Genomic DNA, 16836 nt, shown 5'->3' with positions numbered 1-16836 from the left:
AGGTCATGATAACGTCACAATGATGTGACATCATAATAACGAGTTTTGACATTATATTGCCTCACCCTTTTTTACGTCACAAAGATATGTCAATGCCTTTCTTTTAGGTCTGACTGAGTTCTCCATTTTTATCAAGAAACCCATGAAGTTGGTTTCGGGTGGGACTTAAAATCTACTGGTCTTACACAAACAGAAGTAAAACAGTGTAAGTAATCAGTAAACATTTATTCTTTTAACAAAATATATATACAATAAAAATAATGGAAATATACCACAAAAGCAAAATGTTTTCAAAAACCAACTATATCCTCGAAAGGTTGACCTGTGCGACAGTTTATTTTAAGGCCATACATGTATCGGTAAAACTCTACTTTACATCCGCGCATCTCTTGTCTACAACCCGGGATCATTGTAACACCCGCCACATCACGACTTCTACAGGTAGGAAATAGAAAAAAAAAATGATATTATATCGTAAGTCATACAAAATTTTAATAATACCTAGTACTGATTGTAACGGGCTATAATAACTAGTACTGATTGTAACGGACTGTTGTAACAGAGACCGTTAGAGATGTTCTCCAAACGCCCCCCCCCCTCCCTTTTGGTGTCCCATTCCCTATCATCTTTATTAAATTGAGCAAAATCTTTGTATTGTATACTTTTTTATCTTATTTTCTAAATGATTTGGGGAAATAACAACGCATATATAACAAAATAAGTATAACCCAATTAGATTTATATACACGTGCATGCACGAGTTTTCGACAATTTCCATATACATCATCTTTTAATATACCCTAATAAAGAGCTACATTTTAAATTTCAAAGAGTTTCACTGACAACGTAGAATGTTAAAGCAACCTGAATATTATCTTATCAGAATTCAGCACACGTGCATGCATGTCCTCGTATTCATTTCTGATGAATCTATTTTGTAGAGACTTGTATTATTTATTTTCCTATACTCTGAATTTCGTCTTCTTTCGTTAAAATAAAAACTAAGAAAGTTATAAATACCCACAATATTAGCCAATCAGATTTCAACACATGTGCTCTCGTGAATTTATAGATTTCCCACATATTTATACTTACAGTGTCATAATTTATACCCATGTCTTAAATTTCAAAGTATTTTATTGTAAAATAAGAGAGATACAGACTATAAAGTATTATAGCCAATCAGATTTCAGCACACGTGCATTCATGTTCTTAGATTCAATTTTGATATCAGCATAATGTAGAAACCCATTATACCTATATATCTATATTTTAAATTTCATCCTGTTTTGTAGAAAACTAAGGAAATTATAGCCATTTAAAGTTTCAGCCAATCAAATTACAGTTAACGTGCATCGCCATGCGCGTGTTCTCACGAATTTCCGTACAATATCTTGTAGAACTTTAATATATACCTATATTTCAAATTCAAAAGTATTGTGTCAAAAAACATGAAAGTTAGTGAGAGAAACCGAGTATAGGTATAAAAATACTTAATGATTCTATACATGTGTCTGCTACAGAACAAAAGTATACTTACTCGCAACACTGCATAACAAATCCGTTACAGTAGCATTTCTCGCAGTCCTGATCAAAATGCACCATACCACGTGACCATTCTACCCCACGATGGGAGCAAAAGACAACAATCTCATTCCTGGCTGAAAGAAAAAAGGTAAAGTCAAAATATTCTTTATTGTTTACACCAATATACACTGACACATGTATCCAAAGACCCTTCTGAAAGTTAGTAACGCCACTGATATTTGTGTTATACTAAAAGGAGAACCTTCAAAGCAAATAATGAATTCAATTTTTTTTAAAGAGGTGTTTGTTTGTTTGTTATATATGCATATCCTTGTCTTGTGAAGGGGAAAAACCATTTAACGCCTATATTAAAATGTTTTTATTATTTATTGGTAAAAACAGAATTACTCTGCATGTCGTCTCGACTGCACTTCGGCGACAGATTAAATGTACAAGCAATTCATATATTTTATATATATATATATATATATATATATATATATATATATATATATATATATATATATATATATATATATATATATATATATATATAAAGACGAAATGAGGATTCTATGTTTTTCAAAGAAGTTCTAATTTTACCATATATTCCTTTGTCTCAAATTAGTTACTGTAAATATACCCTCATCATTTGATTTGCATATTGTAAGCAGTATGATGTCTACAAGGTTTCATTTTGAAATAATGAACATTTTAAATAAAAACATTGAAAATTAAAAAAAGAGAAGTATTACCATTCAATTTCGTGAAAGTGATAAGAAAATCATTCATAGTGGCACAAGAGGTCCCAAATTTGTCCCAAAATCTTTTTTTTTTTTTTAAATTTTTTTATTTATTATTTTTTTTTTTTAAGGAAAAGGGGGGGGGCTGAAGCTGGTTTTTTTTTTTATCAAAAATTTAAATTTATTTTTACATGTATTTATCTATTTCTTATTTGTTTAGTTCGTTGTTGTTGTTGTTGTTTTAATTAGGACTGCGCAATAATATCGATATTCCGATATATTGCGATTCGTTAACAAAAAACATCGTATTGTGATACGTTTTTTCCAGTACCGGTATACCGGCAAAATGATTGGGCTTTAGATTAATGAAGTAAAGTATGAAATTTAAGGTGTCAGAAACGTTTACAATCGTGCCAAACAGTACCAAACGGAAAAGGTTTCTGTCGTATGGTTGCATTTCGTAGTCAAACTGTAGTGAAATCAACTAGAACTTTTTTGTTACAAAGTATTTATAAAGTTTTATACATTCTGCATATAAATGGAGGTTAATAAAACAAGAAAAGAGCATTTTAAATGTTATTAAAAAATATTGCAATACAGTTCCAAATATCGCAATATATCGCAACACGAAATTTTCAACCCAGCCCTAGTTTTAATAAAGCGTGTTCTTTCAGTTTAAGATAATATGGTATATCAGTTTAATACAGCTTTATTCTCAAGACATATATAAAAAAATATATATAAAACGGAGATTCAAGTTCAATTTATTCACCCAAACCAAAATATTAGTACATGGGGTACATTAATAACATTATATTACATTATATACATTATATACAAAACTGGTCAGGGGTACATATACAAAACAAAAAACATGACAGAAGATTGAGGAAATAAATAAATAATATAAGAGGGGAAAATATATCAAGGAGGACAGACAGCATCATTAATTTTTAAGATAAACATACATAGTTTTTTTCAGCATTCTTTCATTGAGATTGAAACACACACAAGCACACCCTTTCACATACACACACACACACACGCACACACAGTCACACATTTTGATTGAATGTAAGTTAGCCAGATAAAGTTTGTAAATGGGGTAATTTGTCATAAAATTAAAGATGGCTAGGTGTTATAATGGGTCAAAGTTTGGCATTTAAAGAATGATGAATAATTTACGATGTGTTGCTAGCTAGACAATCAGAAGCCAACTCTTTGGGCTTTGGTTTTACTTTACTTACCAGAGGTGTTGAAATTGTCTTTAAAATATGCCAATAGTGTTGTTGTTGTTAGAAAAGATACATCACCCCCCAGAATTTTCATGGAAATTAATGCATAAAAATAGAATATAAATTAGTTATCGAGATGAATATGCGATATTACATCATGAGGACAAAATAAGGGAATGGGCATTAATTTACAAAAAATCATATGCGGTGCGCATGCGCCTGACTGTAAAATGTCACCAATACCGTCATCTTTTTCTTTTGAAGAATGAAATGTTAGAGGAGTTGGTCGACATTTTGCAGACTTAACAAGTTCTTTGTTGCGTTACTTAATTTAATTTTGAACTATATTTTCTGAATAAGAATACGACTGGGTGTATATAATTTTACAATAAACTTTTTTTGTCTTATCGAGGGTATAAAAAGTAAAGACCTTTTTAATGAGTCTATAATCAATACAAAAAAAAAAAAAAAAACATTACAGAGACAAAAAATAGGAAACCATCTTCTATACATAAGGCGATAACTCTAAAATTGATACATTTATTAGAACTTCAGTGATGATTTGTCTCAAAGCCCCACATGTTATATTAAATTTTCATGGTTTTCACTTACTTCCCTGTTACAATACATTACATTATATTATGTTACATTATGTAATAATATGTTACATTACGTTACGTAATCTTACAAAATGTTATATGTACATTGCAACATGCAGAAAAGACAAAAATATTTTCGTGGGGATAAGGGGATACGGTCGTTCTCCTTATAAGTTGATGGGATTTATATTTGGAGAACATATAATATTATTATCATGGAAAGAGGAAAAGTTTTGCAAATTTATGACTTTTTTATAATCAAACAATATCATTTATATAATTCCATACGGTTTGTACTATGAGGATTCAGGGGAAAAGCAGGACAGATCCAGGGTTTTCAAGAGGAGGGTGGGGCAAACTTTCAAAAATGTTAAAATAAATGACAATATAGAAAGAATCAATACTTTTAGTTAGTATGAGTTTAATGGCACGAGTTTTTCAAGACTTTCTTAATAAATGGACGGGGCAGGTGCCTCCCCCCCCCCCTTTGAAATCCACCACTTGGAATCCACGTTTTAAAAATTCGGGAACTCTTTTCATGATCAGAGTTACTGGTTTCACTAAGTTTATATAAATGATCTGTTATTAACTCCATAACCATTTTCATTTCGAAAAGCATAGACCCCGTCTGAAATCATGCAGTAGGCAACCTTTTCTATTGTCACCAATATTATATAATTAGTTTTGACAGATCATGTATGAGGTGTAACAGCTCAAAAGATTCCATTTTTCATCGAGAAAGCAGAAAATAAATAAATCAATAAATCAATCAATCAATCAATCAATCAATCAATCAATCAATCAATCAATCAAAAAGAATGAAAAAAAAATGTTTTTTTTTAAATATGATATACCAAAGGAAGTTACTACTCGGTTAAAGTCTTTTATTCAATACTTCTAGAGCATTATTATTTTTAAATTAAGTTTCCATTAAATAGTGAACATTTCGTTAAAAAAATCTATCCTCGAAACTTAATTATTTTAGATCATAAAAAAAATTAAGGTGACTATCTTCACAGACCGAAACATTAACTGCACTCTATTTTTTGGCGGGTGACGTTTCTATCTCGATCGTTCGAGTAGCTTGGTTTTATTGCTAAAAATGAATTATTACTACAAACATTATCTCAAGCGTTTCAGTCCGGCCGTTGACTTTATAATATAATACATTAAGAAAAATTAACGAAAATCTCCAAATCTTCCAATTTAACAGATTCGATATTAGTAAAGAACTTGATTGTGACATTATAAAAATTACGGGCAATAGATTTTCATCACTCGTAATATTGTTCGTCATCGGGGAAACTAGTTTGACACGCACGTTTTATGATAACCGCTATCTCAGTTTTCACCTATTGGTAAAACCTAAGCAAAAAAAAAAAAAAAAAAAAAAAAAAAAAAAATAGAGAGAGAGAGAGAGAGAGAGAGAGAGAGAGATCTTTATGGATAGAATATTATGGATTTAAATTGTAATTCTTATTTATATAAGTAAAACATTTTTGATGTTTTATACGAAAATTATCTTTGAAACATTGATTTGGTTTTCTTGCTATTAGCAAACATCCAAAGGATATGCGGATAAAGTACTGTTTGGTAAGGGGAGCGAAAAGAATTTTAAATAAAATAAACCGATGACTTTTTGTTTTGCGTTTGCATCTGTTGATTTTATTTTATCTTTTTATTTTGTTCTTAATCGTTCATTTTGCCTAGACTTAAGAAAAAAAAAACTCTTTTCGTCTCCGACAGTCAACTACTCAAAAAAAAAAAAAAAAAAAATCCGAAGAAATTATGTTTGCCTACCTCTATCTATACGGTAATCAGCAGGTTTATATTTACATGCACCGTTACTGAAGTCAAATAGTAATACGACAGCACACAGAACACTGAAACAGATCCCACTGGAACTCATGATGCAGCTAGGCCCCGGAAAATGGTCTGCGATGGGAAGACTATTTCATTTTAAGACTTTTGTCTTGTAAAGGGCGTTTACTGAGGTATCTCCATGCGTAACACATCCTTCAATTCTAATTTAGAGGATTTATATTTAACATATTTTACATTAATCCATCACCATTCAAAAGACGCAGATGAACTTATTGCATACTGTTCTAAGTCGATGTTTTTAATTAACTTTACTTTCTTTGAAAACTTAATTAATAAATAGAATAATGCCTTCGCCCCCTTTCTGCAATTTATTTTTTTTTTCAGTAGTATTAATACCGATGAAAAAAATATTATTTGTAGTAATACAAATGAAGTAGTTTTCCCATCGTCACGTTTTATCTATCCGTAAATCTTCTTAACCTCTTACATGCTTCTTTTTAATAATTAAGCGTTTTGTTTTGAGTTGTAAAATCATTTAAACTTCGTCCAAATTTTATTTCTAAATTCATTTTTTTTTTTGCGTAGATCTTGTGTTTCGTCAGATTCAAGAACAAGTGACGTTAAAGGTTGACTGATCGTCCATTCACTTTCTTCTTCATCAGTTGAAATGATATACCCTGACTTAACGTTAAACTTGACTTTCGAAAAAAAAATTACCACTATAAATAATGAGAGAAATAATTAACATTATTAAGACACAAAAGTTGATTTATTTTTTTTACCAATAAATAAATGGAAGTCAAAATATGGACAGATGCTATAGAAGGAGGAAAGTGCGTGGAGGCACAGGTACTTGTGGACAGGACCACCCCCCCACCCCCCCTCCACCCCCCGATATTCAACCCCGGGGCTTGTTGGACATTTTTTTTCACAAATTATATTTATTGCACTTATTCATCATGTGTACCATAGGAAAAAATCGTGAAAACCCCAAAATAATCGTTCCACACAAAAATACCCTACTATATACATTATAAGAGAGATAATGTATATAGTAGGGTATTTTTGTGTGGAACGATTATTTTGGGGTTTTCACGATTTTTTCCTATGGTACACATGATGAATAAGTGCAATAAATATAATTTGTGAAAAAAAATGTCCAACAAGCCCCGGGGTTGAATATCGGGGGGGGGGGGGTCCTGTCCACAAGTACCTGTGATATATATGCGTGAGATTTAGTACTAATAGATTTATGGATGAACTGAAAATGAGTTCCGAAGAGAAACGCGTCATAACGTATGTGTACTTTAAAAAAAAAAGCAGGCTTCATATTTTAGCGGCTTTGGCGCGGACAACGATGCGCTAATTCATGAATACCGCGGAGAAATCATTTATAAATACAATATACGGCGCGTTAGTGTGTAGCGCTAATTCATGAATATGCCAATAACTCTTTACCCAGTGACTGCGCTAAATTTTGAATACGCCAATATTTATACACTTACAATATTCTTGCCGTGAGGCGATAGACGAAACCTAACGTTGTGTGTATTTTGATATTTTAAAAAGTATTGCATAAATGAAATTTTAAGACAAAAGTAAAAAAAAAAGAGAAGGCATTTATATTAAAATAAAATTTTGTTAATAGCTTTCGATTATTAAAGATTTTAAAGCAGCCACCCTCGTATATATACGTATGCCTTTTGTGCTATATTGCCTCTGTAGGAAAAAGAATCTGTAGTAAATACCCCCCCCCCCCCCAAAAAAAATGCCGCATTAGTCCATAGCCTCTCCTTTGGAAAATATTTACAGCCCCCCCCCCCCTTATTAAAGAGGTGGATGTGGGGTGGGGTTTTGTAACAGAAACTTATACTATTGGTCAAGGGGACGGATTTCTTAATATTCGATCTTTATTTCACTTAGACTTTAAAACTCCCTGACATCATTGATATGAATATCAGCTAGTTTTGTGTCGGTCAGCAGCTGGTCACTCAGTGCTAGTTCTAAAGAAAAGATCTGTCTTTAATAAATAAGTTAAATTAAACAGAATTAAATATACGAATTACTGTTTAAAGTGGTATTCTAAAGAGAATTTATTTTTATATAATAAACCATTTATTCATTAGTAGCCTAGCGTATGTTGCTTTGTATTTGAAAATCCTAGATCCGCTCCAAATATTTTTCAGTAAATGTTGGTGTTTCAATGAATTTTGTCTTATCTGAATGTTTATATTGCCCAAATAAATGGAATAAATATGATATTCAAAATTTCCTATGGGTATGTCTTGCAGTTTAATGTTAATCGAATATTTTGCAATGATTGAGACATACAGTGCAACCTTGACCTATTTCGAATGGCTTGCGCAGTTCGCTTTACCAAGCAAGAGAGATACACGCTGACGGAAGTCATTTAGAGAATAATTTTAACGGTATTGGTGGTTGATCGGAAACGGATAGGTAAGATAATCGTTTATTGATGCCTTTTTATAAATTTGACTGAATGACACACAACTTTTCCATTCAATTTTGTGGTGATTCATTCCACAGATCTAAAACTGTCCACATGATCGGCCGACATGATGCGGTCGAAGTGTCATAATGAGCTAGCTTGTTCTTGTCAATATACACCTTTAAGGCCATTGTAACTGTATATTAATATGTCATTTTGATAAATAAGTTGATAATAAAGAATTTTACTGTCACATGTAGGACTGTAACTCTTACACGTGGGGAGGATTCGGCCCAAAATAGGGCCACGTGTTTCGTAGTGGCGTTCACCATGTTTTGTCGACGATCGAGAGCACATGGTCGTTTCGATTTGTAAGGCATCTGTGACGGGTCGTTTAAGAGAAACATTCAGGACAAACATGATGGCAAAGAAATGAATCTGATGAGAAATTTAAATTGAAACATATAAATCAACGAACTGATTGACATTTTGCTAAAATTAATGTGTTTGTTTATATTTTTTCTCCTGACCCCCGCAGAACCTCGCTTTCATGATATCATACTTGATGCATGTTTATTCCTACTGTATAAAAGGGGGAAAAGTCATTATCATGAAACTGTTCTATAACATGACTTTTACCTTGTGATTTTTAATCATAAGTAGGTATAATGGCCTTATACATAAACAAGGAGGTGCAGAGATTGTCATGCCTTTGCGCATGCGTTATATATATATATATTATATACATACCCCCCCTTTTTTTTTTTACTATAATGACATCTATAAAGTGCTTTAACACACCTTTTCTTTTGTTTAAGAAGAGATGTTACTTAATTGACTAAGAGTAATTCAATATTACAACTGAATATTCATATAAATTTTGTTAATTTTTGCTATAAATGTGTATAATCATTATGACAGGTACATATCAATGTAAAATAAGGCCAAAAAATCATTTTAATGATTTAATGAAATAAATTTATATACATGTATTATATGGGTATCAACATATTGCCAAAATTTATTTTAAACACTTTATGTATGCCATTCCGTTAAAATTGTTTTATCCAAATTAGTTAATTTTTATTGTCTGGTGTACTTTTAGGTATGGACCCCTCTGATCCAGATAAAAAAGAGGTCCGGCGACCAATGAATGCTTTCCTTATTTTCTGCAAGCGACATCGGTCAATGGTACGAGAAAAGAACCCAAATCTGGACAACCGAAATGTCACACGGATTCTTGGTGATCTGTGGGCGAACCTGAAGGAGGAGGAGAAAACACAGTACACAGATTTAGCCAAGCAGGTAATGACTGCAAACAATTCTACATATACAAGCACTCAGTATTTACATGAATTTGACTAAGCTATGATATGGAATTAATTAATATTGGTTGTCATAAATTTTTTCATGATTTTGTTTTATGATACATAAACTGGGCATTTATGGAAGAGACTGTTATTTCACATTCTTTGGGCTTTTGGGCCTTTTTGGTGATGTTAATTGTGAAATAATTTTACATGATGATTATGAAAAAATGTTTTGCAGTATAAGGATGCCTTCATGAAAGCAAACCCTGATTATAAGTGGCACAACCCCGAAAAAGGAATGCACCCAGCTGGTCTTCTACCCAGGTCTCCAACAAAAGGCATAGGGCAAGAAAACTTTGACTTTTCAAGAGCTGACCAGTCAATTACTCCTGGGAAGTTAGCAGGTAGAATTGAAATATAGGGATATACAGATTTTTTTTTAGGAGATTCTTATGTTAAAAAAAAAATCTCATTTTAAATAAAAAAAATTAAACAAAACTGAAGAAAGGCAATGAAAATTTAAGTGAAAAAAAAAATTGCAAAGAATTGGTACTGACTGAAGTCTTAAAAAACAAGAAATTAGAACTAGTACAAATAAATACTCATTTTTGTTCATATAGATCCTTCTAATATGGGTGGGTTGAGCCTCTTATTTATGGCTGGTCAACAAAATCCATCTAAACCAACCAATGCTATCCCAGCAATGCAGCCTGCAAGAGAAAAGGTTAGTTGAAGTCGTTGAAGCCAGACGGTTGTCAATATGCCCCATCCTTTGAAAATTGAGAAAGTTTTTTTAATGCAAAGTAAATAATGGCCCAGGCCTATAAGAATTTACGATTTTAAGCTGGTAACGTTGTATACAGTACTATTAAGTTGCAACTACACTTATGATCAATTATTGCCCTGACCTTGAAGTACCAGTACTTTTATTTTATTAATCTAATTATTCTGTCCTTTCATGTTTTCAAGCCCAGCTACATACCTTCTATGTTAAAAATAGGAAAAGGGTGGCAATGTAGGACCTTTCAAAGCTAAACTTTGGTAAATTACATACAGAATTGAATTTGTTATATAGATGACCAATATGGAAACTGGTAGAACTTTATCTCAACAAAGTCAGAATGTGAGTGGATCAGACCCAGAACACAGCCCAGAGAAAGAGGACAGAAATACTGTTGTCGCCTGTGGGAAAATGGTGATGGACTCCATCATCGATCAACTCTATTACTCAAAATCAGAGAACTCACTAGCTGAACCAAGAAGTGGTCAGTTTACAATGCTGACAGATAAACAGAGGGAAAGGTCACTTTTACATGACCTTTCTGTGTCTAGGGATGAGTTGGAAAAGAAACTGCTTATTAATCAACAGATGTGTCTGGGATCTGGATTGGATGCACCTAAAAGTTCATGGGTAGATCCAAGGAAGTCTGCTATGCTGAATGACTCTGATATGATAAAGAATGAGATGTCATCATGGTCTGGATATAAAAGAAAAAGGTGTTACTCTGAAGGTTTTAAAGACACACCAGAAATGAGCACCTTGCAGCCTTTTGTGAACCCTTATTTTAAGAAGGGGGATTCAAGCAGTGATGTAATGGATGATGACGGAGAAAATGACCTTCAGCCTGTGAGGAAGTCAAAACGTCGTAATAGAGGACAGCGCTATCAGGAACTAATTAACGAAGGAATCATACAGCCCTCAAAAGACAGACAGACAGTCACCAAATCACCAGAAGAAGCTGCCAAAGAAGAGCAAATGACTTTACAAAGAGACAGGTATTAAGAATCATTCAGTCACAATCAATGTGGGAACAGATTTATCTACCAAGAGGTCCAAGCATGATTTAATCTACCAATGAAATGATTTAAAGTATAATTTACCAGTTATTTTTTCAATTGCAGTGAACTCAGGGAAGAGGAGCAGATTAACTTCAATCCAAGAGAGCACCTGCGGTTTGACGTTCTGTCTGTGTATCCTAGACAAATTAGGAAGAGAACACAATCAGAGTCGGAGAAAGTCCGACTAGAAGACAGTAGCAGATACAAAACAGGGTAAATACTAAAAATAGATAATAAAAGCTTCAGAGGAAATTTAAAGGTTCTTCTGAAAGGATTTTATTTATTGCCAAGTTCTTATTTGTGAACTTTTGCATTGCAATTTTGGTAGAGATTTTGACCTGGAAGCCCACATAGCAACTCTCCCTGCCTGTTCCTTGGAGAAGGTAGCTAAACCAAAGAAGACAGCTCCGAAGCCAAGGACCACATCAGAGAGTCGCACTTCGTCCATAAGCAGCGACAGTAATTCTAGTATGTATAAACCGTGACAGTAATTGTATATGTAGAAGCAGTAACAGTAATTTTAGTTTCAGAATTTGTTGCATGGCATACCTCTTGGAACAGTGATTGTGTGATTGCAAAGAGTTAATTCTTTCTTTCCAAAATGTACATGTATGTTATCCTGAAACAAAGAAGAAAGTTATTGCTAGAATGCTGTAGTTTTGAAGTTGGTGAATCTTATGTCCTAGTTTCATGAACATTGCACCTAAAAATTCAAACATTTCTGTATAAAGTTTTAGCATCTTAAAAAAGTTTCATGTCAAGCCTAACAAACAGGAACAAGATCTTTATCTTATAAGCAAGGTATCCATTTTTAAACACCTATCCACCTTCAAATAAAAAATTGTTATTTTTAGCACCTGAAATAAAGTTGATCATACCACCTCATCTGAAAGTAAAAGCTGAGGATCTTCCTTCTGAGCCAGTTGTGGGCAGCAGAAAGAGGAAGGCCAGAAAGCACTCCATAACACACCTAATGCCTGTTACTACAGATCAGAAAAGTAAGTTCTGTGGAATCAGTATAACTTTGAGGATTTGATTTTTATGACTTTCATCTTATGCATAGGTACCCCTTACCCATTGAGTACAATCTCGATGTAAAAAAAATAACATGAAACAGATCATTTCATATATATTTTTTTCAAGAGTATGTATACTTTATGAAAGGCTTTGTGTTTCTCTTAGATAAGTAGGGAAATGTGTAAAATAAATTTTAACTCTTCTGCTTTTTCAATTTGTTGCAAGTATCAAGACAGGTAAATTAATAGTGTAAAATAATATATTAATGTTTCACTCTGTACTATTCCTGGACTTTGAGAATCCCCTACAAAATATGTGATGGCAGGGCTCGACATTAACGCTTGTCCGCTTGTCCGGTACCAGTGAAAAAAAAAAGTACGGACAAGTGAATATTGCTGGGCACTTGTCTGATTGGACAAGTGCATTTTAATGTAAAGAAGTCTCTAAATATTAAAAAGAATGACTGTTGAAAGTTTACCGGTACTTTAAAGACGGAAACGGTACATAAAACTGAACTTCATCCCGATATGGATCGCTATGTAGTTGAGTTCACACTCAATTGGGATCGAAGTTCACTAATTGCATACTACTGCAAAGGCATTGAACCTACCTTTACAGTCTTACGAAGTTTGGATTCTGTTTAAATTTTGACAGCATTTATGTTGTCAAGACAGAAAGTCTAGATAAAATTTTGTTTTATGTTTTTGTTGTATTTTAAATAACATCATGCACATGTAATGGACTTTATTTTTAGTTTTCCAGTTGACAGTATTAGATCTTTATTGACAAATTTTCGGACAAGTGAAGTTGAAGTTTGGACAAGTTATTGCCTTTGTCACTTGTCCAAATGGACAAGTAGGGAAAAAAGTTAATGTCAAGCCCTGGATGGCCCTGAAGAAGATCATGCTTTATTATATAAATGAGGAACACTGCTATGATCCATTGATATAAATAAATCACAAAATTCTGTCCCAACAGATTTGTATTGAGCAATCCATAAAGATTCTTTATCATTGCTTGCTACATGTATTTATCAATCAAGTTTTTATATAAACATTAAAAAAAATCTTTGTTTAGGATATGAAGTTGATAATACAATCAACACGAAAGGGGACAGTTCAAAGACGGAACCTGTTGACGAGACCAAACAAAGCAAATTAGAAGAAGGGGCAAACTTTACGGGAATTAAGAAGCAAAATGACAATATTGACAGTGAAAATAACAATAATACTTCAGATACAAGAGAGGCCAAATTAAAGAATGGGAAAGAAAATGTGAATAATCATGAAAATAACAAAGAAGGTGCAGATGACATTAAACCAAAAGACACTGTTACAGATAAGCAGACAGACAGACAGGGCACAGACCCATTCCCTAGTCCATCTGTTGATCAGGAAAATTCTTCACCTGGGGATGACAGTGTTCAAATGAACAATGAAGAACAAAATAACCATCTAGAAAAAGGTTGTGATGATGTCCATTTTGGGGTTGGGGATCAGGTTCCTTTGGGAGGTGTGGAAGATGCTAGTCAAAACGAGGTTGTGAATCTGGAGATGAATTGTGATTCCAGTGTTGCTGGCAGTACTGACAGGGAATTTTCACCAGAGAAGTCTGTGGACTCTGACAAATATAGTGAATTTGACAAAAAGGAGATGGAGGAGCATTCATTAGATGATGATATTTCCAGTTCCTGCAGAAAAGAGGATACAGCTTTATTGAGTGATGGTCAAGTGAAAGATGAACTTGCTGATGACGAGGTTACTGATAAAGATCCTTGTCATTTACAGATGAACATTAAAAAGGAAAACCAAGGGATATCCAAAGGAAACCTTGGACAACCATGTGAAAGCCAAGTTGCAGAGGTGATCAGTTTTCACATGGATGACACCAGAGGTGAAAGGTCACAGGTTACGATACAGAACAGCCCTCTGCCCACAGCTGTTGTCAACTCTTAGTGGGCTCTGCAGTCTGACTGCTGACAAATGTTTGCCTTTATAGTTACACCCATACATTTGTCAGGAACTGTTATTTAATGTTAAAATATTTTAGTTGAACCTGTTAAAACATGTTCAAGGAATTTGTTGTTGTTAAAGTCTGGTTTGTTACAAAAGAGAATATATCAGAATGCCTGTCTTTATTAGGTTTTCTGATGCATGTTTTTTTTCTGTTAAATATAATTATAAAAGAAACTACTATGTATTGTTATCCACTGCATGTCTTAAAATTTTAATGAAAGATGTGCTATTTTAATGTTTGTTGTGCCCCATATGCAAATCTTACAGATCTCTTGCAAAGCAAACTCATTCAGATTTTCTAGGCGGCTAAGCTAATGTAGTCAATTAAATTTCCAGAATTGTGCCATGTATCAAAAGTGCTTTTTATGTTAAGCTATTGCTAGTTGTTATGCTGTGAAACATGGTAAGCTTGGTGCAAGTATTGTCACGTGTATCATTTTAGTGTGGATGGTTATTTTACCTGGTACTCTTTGTTCTTGGATGTACATTTACATTTTAAATTTCAAAGATAGCAAAATGCATGATAAAAAGTTTTACAATACCCGGTACAAAAAAAAAAATACTAGCGAGATATGCCAGGGATTTTCCACTCCATTTTGGGGCCTGGGCCCTTGGGAATTATTTGCCATTTTGTCAGTAATTGGAAAATTATATCACTTGACAATTTTAAAGAATTAAATACTTATGATGAATAAATTTGATCTTTTATTATTAAACTTACTAACAATCTGGAAGTCATCATCAGAACCATGCTTCTTAAAATTTTAGTAATTTCATTCATTTCCAACTTTGACCATGCTTATTTTACATGTATTCTGATCCTATCAAGTTTGTTGAGTTTTTCTGCACTTAAATATTGAACAAAAAATTTAAATTTTTTGGGAAAAGGGGAGGGTTTTTGCAATTGGGAATGGGGCCCAAATTCAGCCCTAAAGGGTGTTAAGTTTTTGTGCACTTGAATATTGAACACAAAGTTCATTTTTTAGGAAAAGGGGAGGGTTTTTGCAATTGGGAATGGGGCCCAAATACAGCCCTAAAGGGGGCAGTGGAAAATCCCAGTTTGCCTAATTTCTTGTTTAATAGGAAAGAAAATTCATTGATTTGCTCTTAAAAAGCTGGATTGATATCTTTTTTAATATAAAACCAACATTAAGTCTTCAATATCTGATCTGACTTTTTTGCCTGTTACTTTAGATTTCTTATTTTATATTAGTACTTTATATTGTGAGATGACTTATAGACGACAAATCATGAGAATATGAATTAGAAAGTGTTTGTTTCATTACGACCTTTTACATGGATTTCAGCAATATAAGAATAAAAGCGAGTAATTTTATTGAGTGAATGATGCTTCTTGCAAAATGACGCGATAATAGATTCCTCGCTTATATTTAGGAATCTACAGTATGTTTGACCAATTTCATTGCCAATAGATAAGTTGCATTTTATTGCCTATTGTAGAAGTAACTAATTTTAAAGCTGTTTGTCAGATAAAATACACATTCTTATGCAGCTGTTTTGTAGTCTGCATTTTGAGTGACCAATGCACTGGTGTTTAAGGCAGATAAATGAGCATTTAAGAGAATGAAAGCTTTATACTATGTCATAATAGAACGATGCAAAAACACAATACTTTGTGATGTATTTTGTATAATAAAACTCAACAGAATAAGACATAACCATAAATTGCATTAGAATGGAAATAAATATCTTCTCATTTGTAATTTGCAACCATTAATCCCGCTTTAACGGTCACAAACATCTGTTTTACCTGCTCCACTGATGTGTTGCAGTGGTAAAACTCTGTGACCATGAAATCAGCATTAAATAGTTGCAAATAAAAAATGAGAAGGTAATTATTCTCTAAAACATGGTAGATATCACAAATGCTACATGTATGTACATCCAAACATTCTTTTTTTTTCAGAAAAAATAAAAATAAGCTTGTTAACATTCAGCTGTTTGATGCATCACTGCCATTTTCTTTCATGTCGTGAACTCGCTTATTATTGAGGTTTTGTCTTTGATTCATTTCTCTGTAAGTCCAAAACTTTAACTTAAATCAGAACTATTGAACTTCATACTGACAGAGGATAAAAGGTCTAAATGTCAAGCAATGGTCTTGCTTGGAGACTTTGAGAAAGTAACAACTGTGTAATGCTAGAGGAAATGTAGTGACCAGTAAATGATAATCATTGGCCACAAAGTAATAATTTGTAAATACATGTATCCAGCAATTAGAATTAAACTGCCTGATTATCAGATACCTTCTATCATT

General features: G+C 33.0%; 2 protein-coding genes across 2 annotated transcripts; one reads left to right on the top strand and one right to left on the bottom strand.

Moving 5' to 3' along the window:
- Positions 1–206: 206 nt before the first annotated feature.
- On the bottom strand, positions 207–6040 carry LOC133196321 (uncharacterized). Its single transcript, XM_061332229.1, has 3 exons — positions 5905–6040; positions 1541–1661; positions 207–435 (listed from the first exon to the last, which is right to left on the bottom strand). Exons 1-3 carry the CDS (start codon positions 6011–6013, stop codon positions 291–293), a joined length of 375 nt encoding a protein of 124 aa, XP_061188213.1. The 5' UTR covers positions 6014–6040; the 3' UTR covers positions 207–290.
- A 2253-nt stretch (positions 6041–8293) lies between these two features.
- Positions 8294–14653, top strand: LOC133196793 (uncharacterized). Its single transcript, XM_061332652.1, has 9 exons — positions 8294–8385; positions 9483–9682; positions 9926–10091; positions 10308–10411; positions 10763–11463; positions 11590–11739; positions 11855–11994; positions 12381–12524; positions 13621–14653. The coding sequence occupies exons 2-9, from the start codon at positions 9485–9487 to the stop codon at positions 14496–14498; spliced, it is 2481 nt and encodes an 826-aa protein (XP_061188636.1). The 5' UTR covers positions 8294–8385; positions 9483–9484; the 3' UTR covers positions 14499–14653.
- Positions 14654–16836: the final 2183 nt, after the last annotated feature.

This window comes from Saccostrea echinata, unplaced genomic scaffold, assembly GCF_033153115.1.
Source record: "Saccostrea echinata isolate AGI-Se365-2 ecotype Australia unplaced genomic scaffold, CSIRO_AGI_Sech_v1 ptg000030l, whole genome shotgun sequence".
NCBI classification, from domain to species: Eukaryota; Metazoa; Mollusca; class Bivalvia; order Ostreida; family Ostreidae; genus Saccostrea; species Saccostrea echinata.
The sequence above is the reverse complement of the archived record's forward strand: the minus strand, read 5'-3'. Positions and strand labels throughout refer to the sequence as shown.

What these genes read in the sequence shown, in the direction of transcription:
- LOC133196793 (XM_061332652.1), top strand. Translation starts at nt 9,485, where the DNA reads ATGGACCCCTCTGATCCAGATAAAAAAGAGGTCCGGCGACCAATGAAT. An exon ending in TACTCCTGGGAAGTTAGCAG is followed by an intron (nt 10,092 to 10,307) that starts GTAGAATTGAAA and finishes TTGTTCATATAG; the next exon opens with ATCCTTCTAATATGGGTGGG. An exon ending in ATGACTTTACAAAGAGACAG is followed by an intron (nt 11,464 to 11,589) that starts GTATTAAGAATC and finishes TTTCAATTGCAG; the next exon opens with TGAACTCAGGGAAGAGGAGC.
- LOC133196321 (XM_061332229.1), bottom strand. Translation starts at nt 6,013, where the DNA reads ATGAGTTCCAGTGGGATCTGTTTCAGTGTTCTGTGTGCTGTCGTATTA. An exon ending in TGATTACCGTATAGATAGAG is followed by an intron (nt 1,662 to 5,904) that starts GTAGGCAAACAT and finishes TTTTTCTTTCAG; the next exon opens with CCAGGAATGAGATTGTTGTC. An exon ending in TTTGTTATGCAGTGTTGCGA is followed by an intron (nt 436 to 1,540) that starts GTAAGTATACTT and finishes TCCTACCTGTAG; the next exon opens with AAGTCGTGATGTGGCGGGTG.